Consider the following 22,367-nt stretch of genomic DNA (forward strand, 5'->3'; position numbering starts at 1 on the left):
GGGTCGTGACAATGACCTCCCGGGTTTGGAGCATGCACGCGGGAGCAGATGAGTAGGGCATGGCCCAGACTGTGGCCACTACTAATTCCCTGAACTCTCCGGGTCTTTTTGCCACACTGGATCTGAAAGCTCACATATTTTATTTTATTTTTTTTTTGCTTAACATGGTAGCAGGCATTGAGCCCATCTGTTATCTAAAACATAGAAAATAAGGAATTTTGATTTATTAAAAAAAATTTAAAAATCTAGCAGCTCAAACTATTTGGCTTCCTGTGACTAAAACTGAGAAGATAACAGTAACATTCAAATGCACAACAATTCTTGATAAGTAGCATACATGGGCAGATATAAAGCACAGAAATACCTGCTGCTTTATTAGCATTCTGCATGTTTTAAAGTCTACTGTGGTATATAAAGGTAGGTTTTCTAGGTTAATTGGAATAAGATGGAATTCTGCTTCCTATTAACATTATATGTAGAGGCTTCTGAATGAGACTGGTAATCTTAACGATGATAAGTGTCTTTTGTGGCAGCGGATGAACAAAATGCATCTAGCTTCCAGGACTGTGGGTGCAAGACTTGAAGATACTCTGGGTATTTGGAGAGGAAAGGAGCAGAAAAGCAAATGGAGGCATAAGGACAGAGCAGAATTAATTCTGAAGTTAAAATGGGTCTAAGAAGCTGATAATTCCCCATAAAAGAAAGCTCAGAGCAATGGAGCCCACTGGCTTCTGGGATACTAATACAAACCACTGCAGGGCTTTCAGTGTGAGTGGAGGCAGAGAAATAGGGAGGGTCATCAGTTGATGACCAAAGAGCGAGTACCTCTCTACCTTCCTACAAACTGAACCAAGATTTGGCCTAAGTAAATTATGCTTCCTATTGAGACCAGTGCCAGGGTCAGACTCTAATAGCTGAGAACAGCAAATGATGCACCTAAATTCCAGAAGAGAAAAAAAAATTGTAATTTGTACAAATGCAAACTTATTCATCTGCCCTCCATTGCATATTAAGCTTTAAAACAAATTTGGAACGAAAAGGGTCATTAAAACATGGAGGGCAAATGATACCACATAAGAAACTATTATTTCAAGCAAAGAAGATGGAGCGTAGCTATTTAGGAATTATAGAGTAAAAAAAAAGAACTGGGTAAAGAGGAAATGACAATAGGCAGCACTGAGTGGAGAACTGGAAGAAAGTTATTAGTGGAGATCCCCGAAGATGAGTCTTGGGACTGATTCCTCTTTTCATTATGTCCTTGGCACAAAGAGCAAAAACCCAATAACGAGCTCCGCTGACAATGCAAAGTTTGAATGCATCCTCAAAATAGAGGAGGATCAGATTATCGTAGAAAAAGATGTGGATGACCTTGACGACCAGAGTATCAGAAACGAGGTGAAATTTTGGTGATTCAAAATGCAGGGGACTAATAGCAGGAATGACTGCTATCAGTCCAGAGCTCGTCAGTTGGAAACAAGAGAGGAGAAAGACTGGATGTATTCGTTGAGCATCGGATGACTATGACTGATCGATGTGACGCTGCCATGAAAGAGACAAATGAGAACGTAGGATGTAGGTACAGGCAAGATATTAACCGGGGAGAGATGAGAATAGTAATGACACTGCACAAGGGCACTAGAGAGACCTTGGCTACAAGTATGAGCACATTGGTGTACAATCTGTACACAGCTCAGATGGGAACAAGTACAAAGAAGGGCAGCTATGACAGCCAGGAGAACGGAAAGCCTCTCTTGAAAGGACACCGGGGCACAGGTCTGTACCAATTCTATATCGTGGCAGCGTCCTGTCCTGGCACAGATGTCCCCAGACACACCAATGCATGTTCCCTGACCTTCAATGCTCATCCCTCCAGGGGGGGAGGTTCTGGGGAGCTGTGGCCTTCAGAGACCCATCTACTCCCTTTCGCATGCTCCAAACACAGAAAGGATGCCACTCCAGGGCACCCCTCCAAGGCCACACAAGAGCTTGGTCCCCAGCGTGCTGGAGGGAGAGCACTGCGGATGGCCCTGAAACGGTCCCACGGCCACAGCGGGAACAGAACATATCCAGAGGGGTCTATGTTGGGACATGCTGCTGCTTCCATGTAGGCAGACCCTACAGGAGTGTGTGTAGATGAAACGGGGGCCCTGAACTGAAGAGGTGGGTTTTAAAAAACGCCATTTATTAAACCCCCGTGTTGGGCCTGCAGGCACCGAGCTCAGGTGGTCCCGGGGGGCACTGGTGCTGCAGAGGAAAGCACGGGGCACCCGCACAGCTCAGGCAGGCAGGCTCCAGAAGAGGGGTGGAAAACAAGATCAGGCTTGCCCTTTTCTTGGGCGGAGCTGCCTTCCCGGGCTGCTGCCAGGCTGCCTGCAGAGCCCGAGCTGCACAGAGCCCGGTGCTTTGCTCCGCAGCTGTAGGGGCAGCAAACTAAAACTCTTCAAAGGAGTTTTAGTTTGCTGCGCCCCAAGTCATTACACCACTGAATTTCCGACAACGGCTGGAATTAATGTGCAATACGCTGCCAAGGCATCCAAACACCGACACCATTAAAGCAGTGGAAAAGCATTTAGCCCGCTTTAAAGTGCCATGTACACACGCCCCTTGCTTTGTCTGCACAAGGCCTCAGTGGTTAGGTACAAACATTCAAAAAGCTTGAGGCAGAATCGATCTAAGTTCGTGGTTTCTGGAAGCGATGTAGGTCAGATCGGTAGCAAACAGGACACATATTCACTCTTTGGTGAGGGGGAGGAAAATCTTAGACTGGGTTCTGCCATTTTTAAACCAGTCTGTGTGTACCGAACTTCTGTTCTGTTATGGATGCAGACCCATTTCCAATCACTTATACCAGTAAAAGTGTAATGTCTGTACCTGGCCAGTTTGGTTAACCTAGAACAGGGCAGTCCAACGTTTGAACGGCCGGGGGGATGCATGCTCTGCAAGTTGTATATGTGAGCAAAAGCAAACAATGTGGTGAGTGTTTGACGTGGTAGCAAAACCAAGATGGATTGGGCAGAAAAAGGGGTGTGAAAGAATGGAAATTTGAAGATAAATATAAAATCCACTCCAGACACCGATTGTTTAAGTCCTTCAGATGCAAACAACAGAGTTTTTTCCTGTCCCGGTCAGGACAGGGTAGGCAGGAGAGCAGTGTGAGGCTGCAGGGCACTTGGCTCTTCTGCAAAAGAAGGGGGCTAACAGCCTCTGGCATGGCCAGACTAACGTGCGGACAGATGGCTGGTCCCACGAAAGGGGCTTTTGACTGCTGCTAGAGTTCATCAAGCTTTTTTCTTTTTTTTTGGTGATGGGGGAGGGACAATGCAGGTAAGGCTCATCCCTGGTTTCCCTGGGAGAATCTATTACCCTGAAGCCTTTGCAAAGCTGAATCGAAGCCATCATTAAGCAAATGCACTGAGCCCGCACAGCAGGAAAACAGCTAAACAAATATTTATTTCTCCAAGGCTGAACTGCAGAAAAGTGTCAACAACAACAACAAAAGTACAGAATCAGGGAAAAGAAAGCGCCAGGGACTTTGAAGTTCTTGAACGCCGGGATTCGTCTAAAATCAACAGCAATTCATTATCAAAACACAGAGATCCACTACAGCTCGCGGAGCGACTGAGCTCCCCAGCTCCCAAGCGTTCCTGGAGTAGAACAGAAAAACTTTTCTGGGCAAAAAAAGGGCATCCCAAGGGTTGGGAGAAGCTAAGCGACAGGAATTAAGGGTGATACAACAGTGAAGTGGATGGCCAGTTCATGGGACAAAGCATGGGCACTGCAAACTGGCACAAGGCAATTCCCAAACCAATCACACCTGAGGCTCAATATTGCCCTTTGGTATTAACATGACATATTATATATATCTGCTAGGTTATGCCATGCTCCTTTTGTAAAATATAAACTCTGTTTCCAACATCCCCTGGACGGTAACAATCCCTGTATGAGATTCCCATGTTCAGGTTGTTCGGTGGCACACCAATACTGGGGCAAACTGGGATCCTGTACGCAAATGCTCTTGCTCTCGACACAACACTGCCTGTAACGGTCAAGCAGAATCGATCGGTACCTCTCTGAAGGTCGTGGGTTAAGAGGATGCTTACATCTCCGAGGCTGGGCTGCCCTCCCTGAGCCCCCTGCCCATGGCGCCTGAATGGTCGGTGTAACAAGAAATAATTTTTAAAAATACAGCAGTTAGTGCACTAGGGAAAAAAAAGAAGAATGACACACTTATCATCAAGGAAAAACAGATGTGCCATTGGGAGGAGGACAGGAGCCCAGAGTATGTCAGATCCACTGCAGTGAAGTGTCCTGTACTAAGCGCTGTAACACTTTCCCTCTCCCCAGGAGCACAGAAATTCGCTGCCTTTGAAATCGCGGCCGTGGAAGATGGTAAACAGCGATAGCACAAATTGTTACTCTTTTGTTATCTTCCCAGCAGCGTGCTCCAAGAGGGGTGCAACCAGCAGCTCGCTTGCCCCTTATGGATCCAACTAATTACTTCCATGGTATGCCCAGCATCCCCTGCCCTGACCCTGCCACTCTCTCATTTGGTAGCCCATCAAGCAGCTACCGCGCCAGCAAAACTCTTATCTCCTTACTTTTCGGGAGGCACCAAGGAGGCGTCTTACTTCTAAAGCCAACTTAACTCTCTCCTCACACCCACCTCCCACCAGCTCCATTAACTCTCTTAATAGGCTGGAAAGTATATACTTTATTGTTCCCCGTGGTAGGCTATGGACTCTGTACCAACAGGGTCCGGGGATGTGCCGGCGATGGGATTCAAGCAGCTTCCCTCTGGCATCCCGTTTGCTTTAAATGATAGCTAGGTGCAGCCAGCGTCTGCAACACCTGGACTTGCTGGAAACAAAAGGTGAGAGAGTAGAAGTGGGAGGCTGGTTTGAAGGAGGGAAGCAGGTAAAGAGGAAAGCGCGTGGCAGCAGAGATGTAACGAACTGCAAAGATGATTCAAATGACCTGCAGCTCTCGGGATGCTTCTGATGAACAGAGGGAGGCGCAGCTAATCTCAGCAAATAATTAGCAACTGCTGGGGTGGGGAGGGAGGAAGGGCCCGGTTCAACTCAAGGCAACATGCCACGTTTGGGGGGTTTCCGAGCTTCTCTCGGCTCGCCTGGCATGTCCTAGAAAAACGACTCCGGTCCTTCCACACAACTGCTGGATGGACGGCACGTCTCTCAATATTTTGGGACTGCTGCTCCCAGCCGCAAGCAAGAAGTGCCTAGGCAGGCGCTATAATGAGGGAGCATCCTCTGAACCCTTCCGAACCGAGGAAATAACTGAATGTGTGGTCCCAAGTCTGAGCGAACGCTTGTGGGGAGAGCTGACCCGCTCGCCCATCCATCTCATTCTCCTCCCGACCACGCCACGGGCAGTGCCTGACAAGAGCATCTCGGGAGCACCGCTGTCGCACCCCAACCAGGCTACCAATGCTCCTCGCTCAGCACAAGTCTCTCTGTCTTTAAAGGGAGCTTCTACTTGGAGAAATGACAGTTAAAAAGGCACTTTGTTACTGCACACATCTATGCTCCCTAAGGGGGTCCATTATCCCTTCGATATGCCAGAGCAACCCCCATTAGCATTAATGGGAGATATGCACATGCACTGAGGGGATACCAGACCCTTCCCCCTCTTAAGTGTCTCTTGGAGTCATGCCTGCTTAAATTTGCTGACAAAAACATATATTTGTCTGGCCATCAGCATAAGGGCGGAGAGAGAGAGGGAGCTGAAGCCCTTCGTGCAAACTGCCAAGCAAGTTCTGCCTCCAGGACCTCTGCAATTATAAGAGCAGTCAAAATGCATACTGCAAGGTGTCAGGGGTTCACCCGCAAGGATGGCCCCTCTCCCTTCCTCACTGCTCTGTAGAGGCATTTGCTATGGGTTTTGCTTGGGTTTGGATCCACAGAGGGCACGCAGAGAGGCATCTGCATGGCCCTCCATTTATGCACTTCTGTTTGCCGACTTTGAGGGTGTAACCCTGCATTGCACCAGCTTGGCACCTGGACCTGCATGCTTTGGTGTTCCTGCACAGCCTTAAACCAGGGTTGATGCAAACCCTATTGGAGAGTCCGGGGCTTCAGGAATGAAAGCCCCCCACCGGGCAATAAACTGCAGCAGGAAACCAAAACACGTGGTTTCATGCTGGCAAATGGAAGGTGAGTGACATGGAAAGGCACAGGAGAGTGCCGGATGGTGAAGCACGGCCAGAGCTCAGCCTGGCAGGAAAGATTTGCAGGGCGGTGTCCGGGCATTACAAATTACAGACACGGACACAATTTTCAGTAGTAACCGCTCCGATTTTGTCAGGAGCTGTAACAGCTTCTCACCTCCCCAGGCTCTGGGTCCTGCCAGTGCTGCGGTTCCCATGCTTTCAAAAACTCACCCAGACACTTGTGAAGTTGACTGAATACCTCTTCTAGGAGAAGGCTTTTTAAAAATAATGCAGCTCAGCAAGCCTGCAGCAACCTCACCTGAGGGCTAGCCCACACTGTGTCCTCCTGAAGTCCCCTTTGGAGCCCTAAACTAGTCAACTCCCTTTGGCAACCGTGACGCTATCACAAACCACTGCTATCAAGAAAACACCATGCCTCGGGGCTTCCTCCTTCAGTCTGAAGTGTGCTTACTCCAGCCTGGCCAGCAGGTAGCTCCAGTGGCACCTCTTCCTATGTGGTGAGGTCCTTCTGACTTTGCATTTCCAACCAAATCCTCCCTGCAGGTCTCCTACCTACGTGTGTCACTCCTACATGAGCACTTTTCTTCTCATCAGCAGCACCGCTCCAGTAGGTACAATTTCAGCATGACTGGACACCTGACACAACCGCAGGGGCTCACGCACCTCATCATCCAGACGGCTGGTAACTAGGTGTACGTAAGGCTGGGCCTAATTTGCTTTAAAGGACCAGCCCAGCCTTTGACTGATACCATATGCCTACATATGATCAGCAAATGATTCACTGCGATAATATGGAAAAGAAGAACTGCCCTGTGAAGAGACCACTGCCACTTCACGACACATGTCCTACCCCCAAAGAAGTCAAAAGCATCAAGTTACAGTCTCTTGGTGGCCAACCTTTTTGGCAGATGTGCCAAAAATTAGCCCTGTGCCCTCCTTGAGTGCCACTATAATCCCCTTCTTCTAGGCAATCTGCTGCTCTGCTTTCTGCTTCTTGTCCTGTGCTTTCTGCCCAATCAACTGCTCTGCTTTCTGCTTCTTGTCCTGTGCTCTCTGCCCAATCAATTGCTCTGCTTTCTGCTTCCTGCCAGATCTGCCGCTGTGCTGCCTGTCCCCTCTCCAATCTGCCATGTGCCACCCACAGGGGCTGCCCATGCCATAGACTGGCCACCCGCATCATAGTCTCAGCTCTAAAGAAGAGTCAGCATATTCAGAAAACTCCTTGCATCTTTCAACTCCTCTCTTCTCCCTGATTGCTAATGGAAAATTAAGCATTTTCTTTAAACTACACACTGAAATATCCTCTAGCACTAGTCTTGAACATTACCGTTTACAGCAGTGTTATCAGTGTTGGGAGAGAGAGCTCCTGGGAGCACTTTTACTGTCATTTATACAAACCGCAAGTTCAAGACAGTGAGAGAGAAAGAGCGAAGGCATAGCTTTCAACAAGTAGCAGCTAGGAATAATCAGCTAAGAAAGCCTGCTAATCCTACAGTGAAGTGGAAATCCACACTCAATTCCCAGGTCTATATTGTGAGGGTATAGATTTGACAGCAAGGAGCAGCATGTTGGGACAAAGCGACTCAAAACGTCACCTCCCTCTGGCTGGATCTCTGCTGGGAGCAGTGTATCCTTAATATACATATATATATATATATATAGCTGAGATATAACATCCATTGGTGGGGGAGAGGGTTAGGTAAAGGACCAAGTCTCTTTCCATTTTTCATCCTCTCTATTTCCCCCATGCTAAAAGAGACTGCAACATTTATAGCTCCGTGGAGGACCCTTCCTTTGCCATGTAGCCATTCAGGATGCAAGTAGCCTGTGCTTTTACCTTAAGGCCGCAACCTGGTCCCAAATGGTTGGCGTTAGATAACGGAAACATGACTTTCCCAAGCTAAGTGCATTTTTTTAGGCTAATAATAGCCAAGACAAGTAGTTGGATCCTCAGTTATTCATCATGTCTGCTGTGGTGTTGGGACTTTAATATTTTAAAGTGTGCACGCAAACAACATGGCGAAAAAACAACAGGGAGAAAAAAATCCAAATCTACGTGCGTGTGTCTGTGTGTTTTATTTTTCACTACAAAATTAATTTGAAGACAACCCTCTGGGCCATATGGGACTGGCCTGGCTTGCCGCCACGGTACAGATCAGTCTCATTTAGCAGAGAATCTCCAGCAGGCAACATTCCTGGAAGATGGACACGCGCACACTCAGAAACATGCAATTTACAGGCTGTTGCCTCTGTCGCTGTACCCACTGACCCACAAAAACATACAGAGCGGCATGTCCGAGAAGCAGCAAACAGAAATGCATCCCAGAGGGCTGATAAAACAAATAATAGCTATATCTGTCTTCCTGGAAATGCCCTGGTATAAGACGACAAAGTGGAAGGTAGGATCATTTCTTTTGCACTCTGGGTTTAGATTTCTAGGGGTCTGTTTTCTTGCAGGATGTTCACAAACTCACCTGAACAAGGTACACCTGGGCACTCCACTGGCAAGGATTTTAAAGATACATTTGAGCAATAACAGCTCGAGTGCTTTTGGATTTTGCCCTGGAAGAAGCCCTGTACTGAATAACTCACGGCCTTACCCTGTCTCCAGTCTATTAACCATAAGGATCTGGGACAGAAGTTCAATAAACTGATTTAACCTAAATCAGTTAAGTCTGATACTACATCCACCCAGGTTTATTTTAAACCAGTGCCAGCCATTTTGAAAGTGGTTTAGGTGCACTGAACTTCTGTTATGTTACAGATTTGAACCAGTTTCTGATCACTTATACCAGTTTATGTGTAATTTCTGCTCCTAGCCAAGAACATCTACAATACACACTGCCACAACCCCCGGCCCAGCCCCAAACCTTCCTGTTTTCACTTAGTCCAAGGCACATGTGCTGCTTTTAAGGCTGCATTTGGGATGGAGCCCACCTCCAGTAGATACAACAGCCAATAGCTGTCTACCTGAGGGATAACTCATCCCCAGCTGGAGAATCACTCCTCCTACCCAGAATGCCCTGGGTGACTCTGATGTTCGCACTATGGATTGCAAGATTATAGAGGGAGGTTGTTGGCAAGTGGAGGCAGTGGCATACTGCAGAAGCGGTCACTGATGGTGCAGATCAAGGACAGCTCTCGATGGGGTGAGCGAAGACATGCATGGAAACCAGGGAAATGATGGAAAAATGTGGGGGACACAGGGCAGGAAGGAGCCTTCGGCAGAGACTACCACGAATGAAGGGTTCCTTATCATCCTCAACAACGGTGGATCCAATTTTCCTTCCCGGGATCACAAGAGTATTCTTATTTAGAGGGAATTTGGCATTGGAGGCGCTGGGTTAACTTCAGAGTATTGTTCAGCAGCCCATTCAGATCATCTGTGTGAACAGGAGCCCAGCTGGAGAGCTGGAAACATAGGAGCACTCAGCCGCGTAGGAAGGCTGTACAAGAAACAGCATAGCACTGGCGCCGGACGCAGGAGACATGATTTCTGCTGGGTGACCCTGAATGCGTTACGTCGACCCTGGTTTCCCTCCCACTCTGCCTCTGTCTTTCATATCTAGATTGCAATCTGCAGTACAACGGGCCTTTTGCAGATTTAGCCCAGCACTGCCCATGGTGGGGTCCTAGTGGCTGGCACGCTGATACAACCCATGAGGAATAGTATGAGTGATGCAGCCATTCTGCTTGGTGGTTCAAAATGAGGGAAATGACCAGCACCTGGGATGTCGCCGGTTCATTATTCTTGCTCCCTGAATACTAAAGGGAAAGCAAAGACCAGGCCATGAAGTTTTGGCCAATGGCTTTGCTCACGTAGCAGCCAGAAAAGCGATCCAGAAGAGACAATAAAGCCATCAGAGGTTGGCTGTGGTTGTTCCTTTTAAATGAAGCACAGACAACAGATGGTCTCCTCTCGTGTTGTCGCAGAGGTCAAAATTAGCCCTCCCTGAAGCTAGTGGGTTCTTGAAATGCTCGAGTGCTCGTGCTTGGCCATTACGACACCTCCACCCTCCAGAATAAGAAAACTCGAAAGAAAAACACGGCTCCGACCGCTGCCCCCGCGCCCCGCCAGGGATAACGTGTGATGCCTTCAGAGATGGTGTCAACAGCTGCTTGTAAAAGCTGATGAGTCAGCCGTTTCGAAGAAGCCTGCCAACTCTTTCTGTTCTAGCTTTAGTAGACATTATATTTACTCGCTTTTGTTTAAAAATATCTTTCTAGAAGCCGGAAAAATATAAAAGGCTTTTCCCTGCAGGATTTGTTCTCTTTCCCCAGATGGCAGCCCGAGAATATCTCGTTCTTACGCAGCTGCTGGGGAGCAAAAAATTGATCTCTCTTTTCTGCCTGCCTGTTTCCTTATTTATGCACTGGCATCCAGGTGACTGCGCAACTAGGAAGCTGCAAGAAAATAGCTGGGTGCTGCCATGCGAGCAGGAGGAGCAAAGCAAATTGTGGCTGCTACAAAAATAGACGCTGCTTCTTCATTTCTCCGGGACAGAGATTTCTTTTGCAGGGAGGGAAGGGGGGGGGGAGTTATTTAGAAGGTAGAAGATGTTCCCAAATTGCTAGGAAAAGTTTCAAGGCAGCCCTATCCAGGGATTAAACTTCTTGGAAAGCTGCATTTGATTCCAGTGTGGTTCAGAGATGACGACTTCTTAGCATGATGCTGTTTTCCTTAGCAGACAGCAATGACTCCTCTGAACTCCTGACAAGCAGGTGGTTTTATCTTGCTCTTAAGAGAAAGGGCACGAAGAAGCTAGGTGACTTGCCCGAGGTGATGCAGTGCAGCAGCGTGGGCTACGTGCAGTCCTTCTCTCCCCTGCTCTAATCACCAATTTCCCTTAGAGGCCGTCATTTGCATAAAAAGGGCTATTGGAAATGACAGGTGAAGAAAGCAAGCCATGCATGAAATGCACTCTCAAGTATATTAATAGGAGGCTGCCAGGCAGAGTGGAACAAAGCACTTGATCGCATCGTCTTAGGCCCGTTGTCCGGGCTCGTTTGCATCCAGCCCTGTGCTCTCTGCCAGCCTCCTGGCTGAAAGGGAAGGCTCAGATTTGCCTGGTGTCTCTAACCCGTGCCAGGCTCAGCTGCAATCACGCAGAGCATTGAAAGAAATCCCTTTGAGTCGGGATTCACGCCGAACGTGTAAAACCCAGACAAATGACTGCTTCTCCAAAGTGAATCCCATTTCACAGCAAATAGGTTATTAGTGTGGAACTCCACACAAGTAGCCGGCATTCAAAAGCCCTCTGCATTATTAATAGAAGATGAGCTTTTGACATCAAAAGGAGATCCATTATGTATGCTAAACGGTGGCAAAAATTGTACCCGCACTTCAAACCTTTTCAGTTCTTTGTCCCTTGTAAATCAATCAAGGTTGACAGATGCTTTAAGGAGAGTAATCTTTTCAATGATACTGTCAATGGATAACATAATGGAACATTGTCTCTGTGCTGTGTGAAGACATGGAGCTAGTCAATTATGGACAGCACTTCACGCAGCCGCCAGCTTTCACTTGAAGTGCTGCTGTTGAAGTATTATAATCCCAACAAATGGCCGCAGCAGCACACAATGTAAATGAGACCTCCTGAAGCTTTGGAAAATTAATTAGTAACAACAGTGGTCCATTCCCACACTTTCAAACATCAGCCCGATAATGCTCATGATGCTCTCCCCATTCAATGGGGTGTATTTACATACACCATTTTTAATCTTCACCACCTTCCCCCTTCTGTGCCCCCTCCCCAGCACACACAACGCTCACACGGCGGATTCCTTTTGAGAGCATTTGATGCCGAGTTTGAAGTGGAGAATGGTTCGCATGACTCCCACTGAAAGCAGTATAACATGGGGACGCGTCCGTTTGGAAAACACTGGCAACTTTCCGCCGCTCCCTTCAATGCATGCTGCTCCTGTCTCCAGCACGCCGATTCACGCTTCCCTACGGAGAGATTAATGCTTTGGATGGATGACTGAGCGTATCCTCCAGACAGAGCAGGAGAGCAGTGGGCTGCACGGCTGAAAATCCCTTCCCTGAGCAGACCCGCTGCGTGGCTATTGTCCAGGACATCCCACTTTGCCCTTTCGACATGCCCCCCCGGTATAGCACAGTGGCCCACATTGCAACTGGATGCCACGCTGGATTAGGCTACAAGGCAAGTGGCTGGGCTGGGGGAGCTGGCACGGAGCAAGGTGTTGAATGAGTTGCAGCACGCCGGATGCCAGGCTGCCAGCTACCACCACGCTCGACCCGAAGCAGAGGGGAAAGACAGCAGTGCCTTTATTACTAAAGGTGCCTTTTTCCTACGTACCTCCCCTTTGCCAGCTAAGCCTTGAGCTATAGAGGGAACCTTGGTGCATTCATTAACAGAGATCAATCGGGCTCTCTCCCTCAAATGGACACAGATTTGAAATGTTTTTATGTACTTATCTGGCCCCAATTTCCATTATGTCCATGCACCTCCGTATCTCAAATGGCCCCTTAAGGCAGGCAAGGAAATGCTATTGAACTGAGGCCTGGAGAAACTAGAAACCAGGAGGCAGACAGGGCACAGGCACAATTTGACTGCCTGAGCCCAAGGGGATCCTCAAAATCCACCCACCCTTGTCGGTACCTATGTTTTTGCCAGCAAAGTTCGCCAGGTATCCAAAACACCAGCCCAAAGCATCTCCAGCTTGTCAGTGGTGAACCAGTCAGTGCCCATCTTGCCAAAGCTCCTCCAGGATCTGCAAAGTAGGTGTTCCCCTGCCGGTTTCCCAGGGCCTAATTGAACACATCTGCTCAGAGCGCACCTAATGCTGCAGGCCCAACACAGACACCCCACTCCCCTAACAGCCACCCAATTTTGAGCAGGGCTCACTCCTCTGTGCACAGAGGATGCTTATTGGGACAGAGGGAGGAAGCAAGCGTGAGCATAAGTCTCTGACCCAGTGGTATGCACGCTCACCTGGGATGAAGGACGACTGTCGTCCTGCCCCCACGACAGCTTCTCATACACGATGTATTACGTGATCATTAGCTGAAGCTGTGAGTTATGCCCACTCTCCCCTTTTCTTCCATTTGGGTTATAGCAATATTTTTTGAAAGATAGGAGATGCGTCTTTGAACCCCATCACAAAAATGGATTCAAACATGGTTGTCTCAGATTCTGGGCGAGTGCTCTAACCACTAGGTTTTGCATGATAGTGAGTGATAGCACTGCCCCTCTGCCCCCTTAATAGAGGAAAGTCCAGTTTTCTGCTACTGTGTCCTCTATTGATTCGAAACCCGACGCCTTTATGTCTTGTATTTTTCTCTTGGAGAATAGACATTTCCAATAATATGTCAAAACATTTTGACTATGATATACAATATAAAAGTTGATATTATAAAATAAAAATGAAACATTTCAACAGGATCAAAATGCAATTTTTCTATCTTCAAGAGAACAATAGAGGACATAAAGGCGTCTGGTTTCGTATCAATAGAGGGCAGAGGACAACCGGACTGTCCTCTATGACAGAAAGAAAGGAGTGGCCTTGCCTCTGTTTTTGAAAGAAAAGGCACCTAACTCTGGGAGGGGAATTAGAAAGATGACTCTTGATTGGAGAGAGGTACTAGGTACCCTGCAAAGTTGAGGTGCAAGATGGACCCTTCTTTCCAGACCGGTCTATTGCAGCGAATCTCTATCAGGGTATCGTGCCCTATACATAGGGCCACCCCTGGGGGGTGGGGTGTGCAAATCAGGGAGACCACCCTACCCCCCCTCCCCATCCACTGCCGATGGTGGTGACAGCTTCTTCAGGTCTGCGGCGCATGGGCTCAGAGTGGGGGTGGGACCCTGCATGGGCTGATTTGCCCCGGGCCCCACACCCTGCTCGGGTCGGCTCTGCCTACACATGATTCACAAGACAAACCCTGAGGTTTCAAGCTATAATTATAGGAATCCACCGTGTCAAAAACATTCTGACTCATGGTAGGCTTTCCGAGTTCTTTGCAGCAGAAGCCCGGCTCTTTTATTTTTCCATAATCAAAAAACGAGTAAAAGCGAAGAGCTGGAATTCTCCGAGGGGGGCCTCAAGTCTAACGAGGTTGAGAACCACTGATCTATTGGCTACCACCGGCAGCTCCCTACTCAGCACGCTGTTTGCTGTGAATCCCACTCCGAGGGGCCTCCCTCTCCTCACCATTCATGTAACGAGTCGCTCTCTCTTCCTAGCTCTCTCTCACCGTTTCTGTATCACAAAGCAGCAATTCTAAAGCAAGAAGTCTTTACGGGATGCCATGAGCTAAAAATAATTTCCGTGTTGCTCTTTGAGGAGGATAAGTTAAGCTGGCATTGCGGCCATCGGGAAAATGGCCTTCTTTTGGATGACCCAAGCCCCCCACTCTGTCGACTTGGCTGCTTTTGCATCTGATGTGGTTTTCATAAGAGACTAAAATGTTCTGATTTATTAAAATGATCTAAAAGTTTCTTTCTACTTTACTGTTTTGACTTAGATGTCATACTGTCTTTTACAATAAAATGTCACAATATTTTGACTATCATATAGAATATAGAAGTTGATGCAATAAAGTAAAAATGAAATATTTCAACTGGATCAAAATGCAACTTTTCGATCTTACCAAAACCAAAGGTTCCAGCAAGACTGAGATGAAATAATGTGTTTATACTTTTTTATGTTACAATTTGGGACAAAGACAAATTTGCGATATCTCAGCATTTCCTAAGGGACTTTCATTGCATTTTTTCACATATCTCTAATAGTGTACACCATGAACAAGAAATGGTGTGCATCAGCACCGTACTTAAATGCCTGGCACCCCGGGTGAACTCTTAGTATCAGGCCCCCCTTCACCAGAGATAAGGATAATGATAATAAAAAAAAATTACTAATTTCAGGCCCCCTTTCTGTCCAGGCCTTGCACAGCCACCTGGTTTGCCCATGCCTGTGTCTGGCCCTGTTGTGCATGGATGCATGTGTGCATTCATACGTGCACAAACACACATAGTTATGAGAAGTGAGATCACACCTTACAACTTAAAAAGGTTTTATGACCCCTATTAGTATTAAGGAAGGAATCATAGTGATAATAATAAACATTTCAATTATAAGTATGGCTTCCAATATTTCTTACTTCTTCAAAACAAGACTCACAGAATCTAATTAAGCATCACATTTATCTTCTTTTTTTTTTTTTTAAGTCAGGAATAGAGAAAATGAAGTGAAACATTACTTACAAAGGAGAAATCTTCAGCATTCTGGCAGAGTAGCTTTGGGAAAATAGCCTGTCTCTGAAATCTTTCCTCCTCTTCAAAGATGTTCCCATACATGAAGCCATTCATCATGGTGGAGTGGGCATGGATGTCAATATAAAACTCCAGGCTAATTTTCTGTTGAAAAAAAACAAACAAACATCATGAAATAAAATCCTGAAGCCATTTCAAAGGAGAAGTCTGACTTAAAAGCTATCCTTAAAATTAAACACACAGTGACAAGGTCTGCATGCTCAGGAAGCAATGCTAGTCACCTTGCTTAGCATGTATCCACATTTGGGCTTATCCAAACAATCCATGCCTTTTCAGGTCTCCAAATCCTACAAGAATATACAGTCCCTTGGGGTTTCTAATATATCCTACTCCTTGTCATGGAGGAACTACTCCAATCTGCCAAATCTACTTTAAATCTTGAAGGCTGTCTTACTACTTCTGCATATCAAGAACACTGCACTTCAGAGAAAAAGCAGAGGAGCCGTCGCCTCAGGTCTTCTTCCTTTTTGTGCACTATTGCTTCCTATAATTCCTGTCATTTCCTGTCTGTCTTTCACAAGAGATCACAACACCTCCTAATATGGGATCTCCCGTGTCCTAAGTAGCTAGTAGGCTTCACATTCTCTACCTGAATTCACTCCCCTGCATTGCAGGTGCCAGCATGGCTGTTTAAGTAAAGCAAAATCCACTGCCTTATGACAACCAGAGTTGGAGGCCTCTGCCTCAGGTTCAGGGGTTCCTTGGAAGTGCCATGCACAATCTTAAGGTAAGGTCAGGATTGTCACACTCACACGACACATAGCAATTTATTTGACTTCTCTTAGATTCTCAAGTTTTCAGATAACAAGTATGGTATTAAAAAACAAGAATCCATACATAACCAATCCCACTCCTGGGCAGGGTTGCAAACTGTCCATAAATTTGGGGACAGTCAGTAAAAAATTAGACTCAAAATGCCTAAACAGGTGCTTGATTGAAGCTTCATGGTCAGAAAAAAAGTTGAGTGCAAGATGATGAGCAGACTGAGCATGAGAGTGCTTCCTGGTGGTTGAATGGGTGCACTGTACCCTAATGGAAATTTTCCCTCAGGTTTTGTAGATCCCTCCCCCCCAAGCCATGTGATGCTGCTGCTGAATCCCACCAGCTGCCAGTGACACCTTTAGATGACAAAAAAAAAATTTCTGAGGGTCTGTACTGGGAATGGAGGGAGCAGAAATTGGGAGGATTAAGGCTGGAAGATGAACTGGGGGAGCAGAAAAGTATGGAGTAAGGTTGGGGTGTCAAACTTTTTTACTGCCATTGTGTGAAACCCCTAAATTGGAATCCAGCCCTCCTAACCAGGACCTGGCACCAGAGCAGGACCTGGCACAAGAGTTACATTTATGTCATGTAAACACATATGTCGGTAAAAAAGTTTGGCCATCAGTAAAAAGTTCACAGATTATCAGTATGAAAATATTGTGTTGGCAACCCTGTTCCTGAGTGAGGGGAAGAAGTACTGAAATTCAGGGGATTAGATAATGACAGGAAGCATAGAGAAGAACAAGAGAGCATTACCAGAAAACTCTCTACCTCTGAAACGTCATAAGCTCATTTTTCTCCACCTGAATAGCAATAGCTAATAATTCAGTTCCAATCAATGTCCAGGACCACCGTCCTTTCCTTGATCTTCAAGTATATTTCCCATTGTCATCAATGAGACAGGAACAGCCATTCAAATAAAGCACCTTTAAATGTATGTTCCCAACCCACTAAGTCAGTAGCAGTTGTCCTTACAGAGGTTAGTCAATAGTCCTTAATGGTAAATTATAGCTAAGAAAAGTACAGCGACCATGTTTGATCCTCACAAGTTTTCACTGCACTGCTCTCTGTGGCCAACTAGAAGCCTCATGGTGATTAAGGGATACAATTAAATAATCCTACTTGCAGTCAGCAGTAGGCAGTGGTAAATAAGTCCACGGCCATATACATCAAGATGGATAACCATCACATAATATATTTAGTCAGCATATTATGAGCTCTAACACAGAAGTGAATACTTGTTATTTCTGAGCAGAGCTTAGGAGAGCAAAGAAGTACAAGAGAGTCCAATGTAATACAACAGCATTTCACATGACACCAGTGTCAGGTCCTTTAGATGTTCTCTAACAGAGGAAAAACATCATTTGGTATGTGATACTAATATGATACAGATTTACTTTCCCTTGGCAGTAAACCAATGTACAACATACGACGACTGTTCAGTTTAATTAAACAGCCAAGAGAGAGTAGTCCTGCATCTTATTAAGTCTCTACAACACTATAATTTTGGTTAACACAATATCAATATCTGATTATACTTTATTGCAAAAGGAGCGTTTGATTGTATTTGACTAATAAAAAGCAGTTAAGTCACTTGCCACTGCTATATCGCACTATATTGCACTGCTATATAGAGGCCAAACATAATAATACAAAGCCACCAGGACTTCAGAAATATAACAATGAGAAGAAAGATTAGCATCTACTCTATGAAGTATCCAGTAGGATTTTCCTCTTTAGAAAAAGCCTTAATGCATAAGGAAATGAATGATATTAAACAGGATAATTTCCCCATCAGAAAGAGAATTTAATGAACTCTTACCATCATGTCTTAATAAACCAGCAGGTTATAACAGTAGATCTTAAGATAGTGATTTGACATCTAAGGGGAAGCATTATCTTAGCAACCTACGATGTGGCTACAGCACCGACTATCTTTGCATCTAAGCACCATGGAAATTTGAGATGCATCCCTACCTATACATAAAATCAGATTTTTCCTCTCTATCCCCCATCCTCAGGGATATATGATATATTAGGTTTTACCTGTGGGCAGTGAACCATATTTTCAGCTGATCGGAAACTGGCATTTCCATTCTGCAGAAAATTCTGAAATTTCAAAAGAATATTTGCTGGGGTCATCTGATCCCAACAGACTTCCTAGCCTTTGGGCAGGGGGCTGGACCCAATGATCTTGCAAGGTCCCTTCCCACCCTAACATCTATGAAATATATTTCATATTCTTCAAATATGGAAGAAAAATGAGATACTTTGACGTTTCCTCTAAAAAGGAAGCACCAAAGGAATCCTTCTAAAAATGGATACATTTTTATTGATTTTCCCAAAACTAAATGGAGTAGATCATTGCTCTGTGATGCCGGGCTGCTCTCCAGGCAGATCTCAGAGATCCCCAGGCCCTTTAGTCCCAATTATCCAGCAGGGTCGACCCACATTCTGGAATCGTCTTCCACAATACATTTCAGTTTTCATGGGTCAGCACTTTGCATCAGAAAATATCCCACCAGCTCAAAAGTACTGAGATTTACAGTCAGTGTCCTTAGGAAAAGGAACTTTGTTCTCCTGAAAAGCATCTCATGCATGGATACAGGATGCACATATATATGCCTGTAAAGTTTGCACCAAGTGAAACTAGCTACTATGAAACGATGGTAAGTACGGAGGCAGGGGAATGGTTTCAAAGTGGTCCAACACTCTACACGAGAAAGCAGTTGATGTCAAACAACTTTGACTTCCACGCAGTAGCTCCTGTATCAAACCTATCAGTTCTGGTTGACTGAGGGCAATGGGGGCCAACCTTTGGGCAGAGGTGCCCTTACCATCGACTACTCAGCCTTCTGCTTCCTGCACTGTGCTCCTTGCCTGATCTGATGCTTTGCTTTTCCCTCTGCCGTATCTGCAACTGTGCTGCCTGTCCACTCGCCAGTCCACTGTATGCCACGCACACAAGCTCTGTCACCATCCCTGAGGTTGACCAACCCTGTTCTAGGGCATATATTTTAGCAAGGCAATAAACATTGACTTATACAACACAAGAATCCATAACTCCCCTAAGTAAATTGTCCCAGTACTAAACTTTCTTGTTAAAAATTTGCAAATATCTGAATGCGTTTACTGTCATTTTAAGCCACTGTGTCTTGCTATGACTTGATTTGGTAGTTCACAGAGCCCTCTCCCATGGGGGATCTTCTCCAAGTAGGTAATTTTATATTTCAGTCAGCCTCTTAATTTTCTCTTTGAGTAGTTAAATAGGTAGGACTATCTATTGAGCCCCCGTAGCTATCATTTAAGGCTGTACTGGACCAGGCAAAGAACTCAAACATAAACTGGCAAATGTCTTAAGATGGGGAAGTAGGTTTAGATGGGGAGCATATTCTAGGAATATGAATTTTAAATAATTTAAAATAAAATCCAAGAAAACCATGCATAGTATGTCTGAGAAGAAACAGCCAGCAAAGACCTCAGTTTGAATGTCACTGTAGCAAATTAACTGGTGTATCTCTGGTGCGATCCAGGGAGTTATTTCAGGAATGAATTAGCCTCTCTGTCACTGGGTGCCACAGAGTTGGTACTCTCAGCTCAAAGGAAGGGGAGAGTTTAACTTGCTGTTGGCACTCATGAATCCTGAAGTTAAAGTAAGTGTCCCTGCAGCCAGCTGGACCCCTTGTAAAGAAATGGTGCAATTTTAAAAGAATTAATATTAAACCCAGGTTTCTCTCCATTATTGGGAAAAGCACATACAGTGCCACGCTGAATTTATTTCATAAAAGTCCACTGGTTCTGAAATATTCCAAGTTGTGGTGACCCGAGTCACTTTTATTTAGTGCAATATAGTTAGAGTTTCTTTGAAATTATCTAATAAAGTAACTGGGATATAATCCAAAGTAATTGCAAAGCCCAGCAGGAGATATAACAACTGTGCAATAACACTTGCACCTTAAATAACAGACATACTGGCTTTGGTTTTATGACTGCTGCTCTAGATGTAATAACAATGAGTTCCTATATATATAGGACTTTTCAGCCATGAAACTGAAATGGTCTTAAAAAGGAAGTCGGTTTCATTATGCCCATTTACAAAAGATGAAACCGAGATGCAGAGTAGTGATATACCTTTCCCATGGTTACCCAGCCATTCAACAGTAGAGTCAATTAGATATCTGTTTTTTCCTCAGACCTAATCCCGTACTGTATCCCAGCTCAGTGTGTTATCGTTAGAGAGTATTTCTCCCCCTACCTAGTTGACACAACTAAGATGAAAGCTTATGAAAAACCTGGCAGTCCTTAGAGTTCTGAAAATCTTTTGCGAGTGTTTTGTGATGATCAAAACAACTGCAACCCTATTACTATTTTCTAAGAGCTGCCATGCAATTAATGAAAAGGTACTGATATTCATTCAGTAGTTGGTTTCAAAAACATTTTTAAACTTAAAAGTTACTCAATAGTTATTTAACCTGTCATTTTCTAATCACGCCTACTCTTCGTCCTTCACTCTTCCTCTAATATCAAATGCGTCTCCATCCAACACACATCCCAGCCCATTCAATATAGTGCCAGACTGCAGTATCTCGGTCTATTCAGTAACTTGTTATGCATTGCTGCAGCTGCCGTATAGAGGTGCGAGTCTGGGAAAGTGACTACGTGTGAGCAGAACAGTAGTTCAGTGTTTCACGTCTCTTTCCTTCAGTATCACAGTTATTATTATTTTATCAGAGGGAAACATCTCGAGCATTCTTCATTACAGAATAGAATCACTTGGAACATTGTTAATATAGTACAAATGTTCCTAATAGAAAGATGTGCTTTGTTCCCCAGCACAAAAACGTATCCTAGTCTTATAATGGACAATGGCAGCCTGGTCATTGTGCTGTTACACTGCATCTCTCTACATTGTACCAGTGACATTTACTACGTCCCAGACGGCATATATCCAGCTGGGGGGTTTGTTTTACAGAGTGATCACATGCTCCACAATGACAAAGACCTTCCTAATGATCCAGAAGTGCTCTAAATGTTGCAACACTTTCATTCGTCGCTGAAATGCAGTCCCCCCCAATGCTGCGCCTTTGCGAAGACAACATCATCACGTTGAAACCCCAGTTGAGATTCACTTACAAGTTGAGATGATGTGCCTGGCCTTGAAAGGAGGACTTTGGTGCTAACACCCTCTCTATTGCCAAGGCTGTCATGAGAACATTAATGGTCTATTGCTCACAGCGACACATGGAGTGTTGATCTGGCAAAGTTATTTTTGTTGGGAAAATGAATTTTCCTGAAACTTTAAAATACAGAAAGTCTAAACACATTCTATCAGGATGGTAAAATCTTTGGGATATTGGCACAGTATCTTGCACAATGGACCCCTATCTAGCACAACGGAGGCCAACGTGGCCACATCCTTTCCATGGAACTGTAATATAAATGTTAAATAATGAAGCTAACTAATTTATAAGCAGCCCAAATTCTTTCCCTTACAGAATCTAAGCAGAACTTAATGAATGGCCAGGCTCAGCCTCTCTTGGTCACCACCACTGCCTTTTGAGAGCCATGCAAGTTGCATCCTACTCTCTGATATTAAACTCATCATTTTTTGCTTTTGAGGTAGAATGCAAAATGATCCAGATGCCTTATAAAAGTCATTGTGCAATATACTTCCCTCAAGTGTCTTTTCATTGTGCTTACAAGCAGAAGCAGAGGTTTTCTCTTTCTTTTTCTGTTTTTAAAGTAAAGTTGTGATTGATGCAAGACAGACTCGAGGGGAACGCCTCCAGACCTCAGGTTGGGGAGGACCGGGTTAGAGAACTTCTGGAGGGGCTGGACATGTTCAAGTCAGCGGGTCCAGATGCTCTCCACCCCAGGGTGTTGAGGGAGCTAGCAGGGGTTATTGCAGGGCCCTTGGCACGGCTTTACGAGCGCTCGTGGTGCTCGGGCCAGGTGCCAGATGACTGGAAGATAGTCAATGTGGTCCTCATCTTTAAAAAAGGGAGGAGGGAGGACCCGGGCAACTATAGGCCCGTCAGTCTTACCTCAATACTAGGGAAACTCTTTGAGAAGATCCTCAAGGAGCACATCTGTGATGGGCCGGCTTCAGGGATGATGCT

The 22,367-nt window shown here is 45.5% G+C and overlaps 1 protein-coding gene across 1 annotated transcript in view; it reads right to left on the bottom strand.

Moving 5' to 3' along the window:
- Positions 1-22,367, bottom strand: part of AGBL4 (ATP/GTP binding protein like 4) — a 1,420,095-nt gene that overhangs the window by 113,541 nt on the left and 1,284,187 nt on the right. The window contains exon 10 of the mRNA XM_019530625.1: positions 15,418-15,570. Within this exon, the coding sequence (XP_019386170.1) occupies positions 15,418-15,570 (153 nt within the window). The remainder of the gene's footprint in view (positions 1-15,417; positions 15,571-22,367) is intronic.

The sequence above is a fragment of the Crocodylus porosus genome, unplaced genomic scaffold, assembly GCF_001723895.1.
Source record: "Crocodylus porosus isolate Cpor-Errol unplaced genomic scaffold, CroPor_comp1, whole genome shotgun sequence".
Classification (NCBI taxonomy): domain Eukaryota; kingdom Metazoa; phylum Chordata; order Crocodylia; family Crocodylidae; genus Crocodylus; species Crocodylus porosus.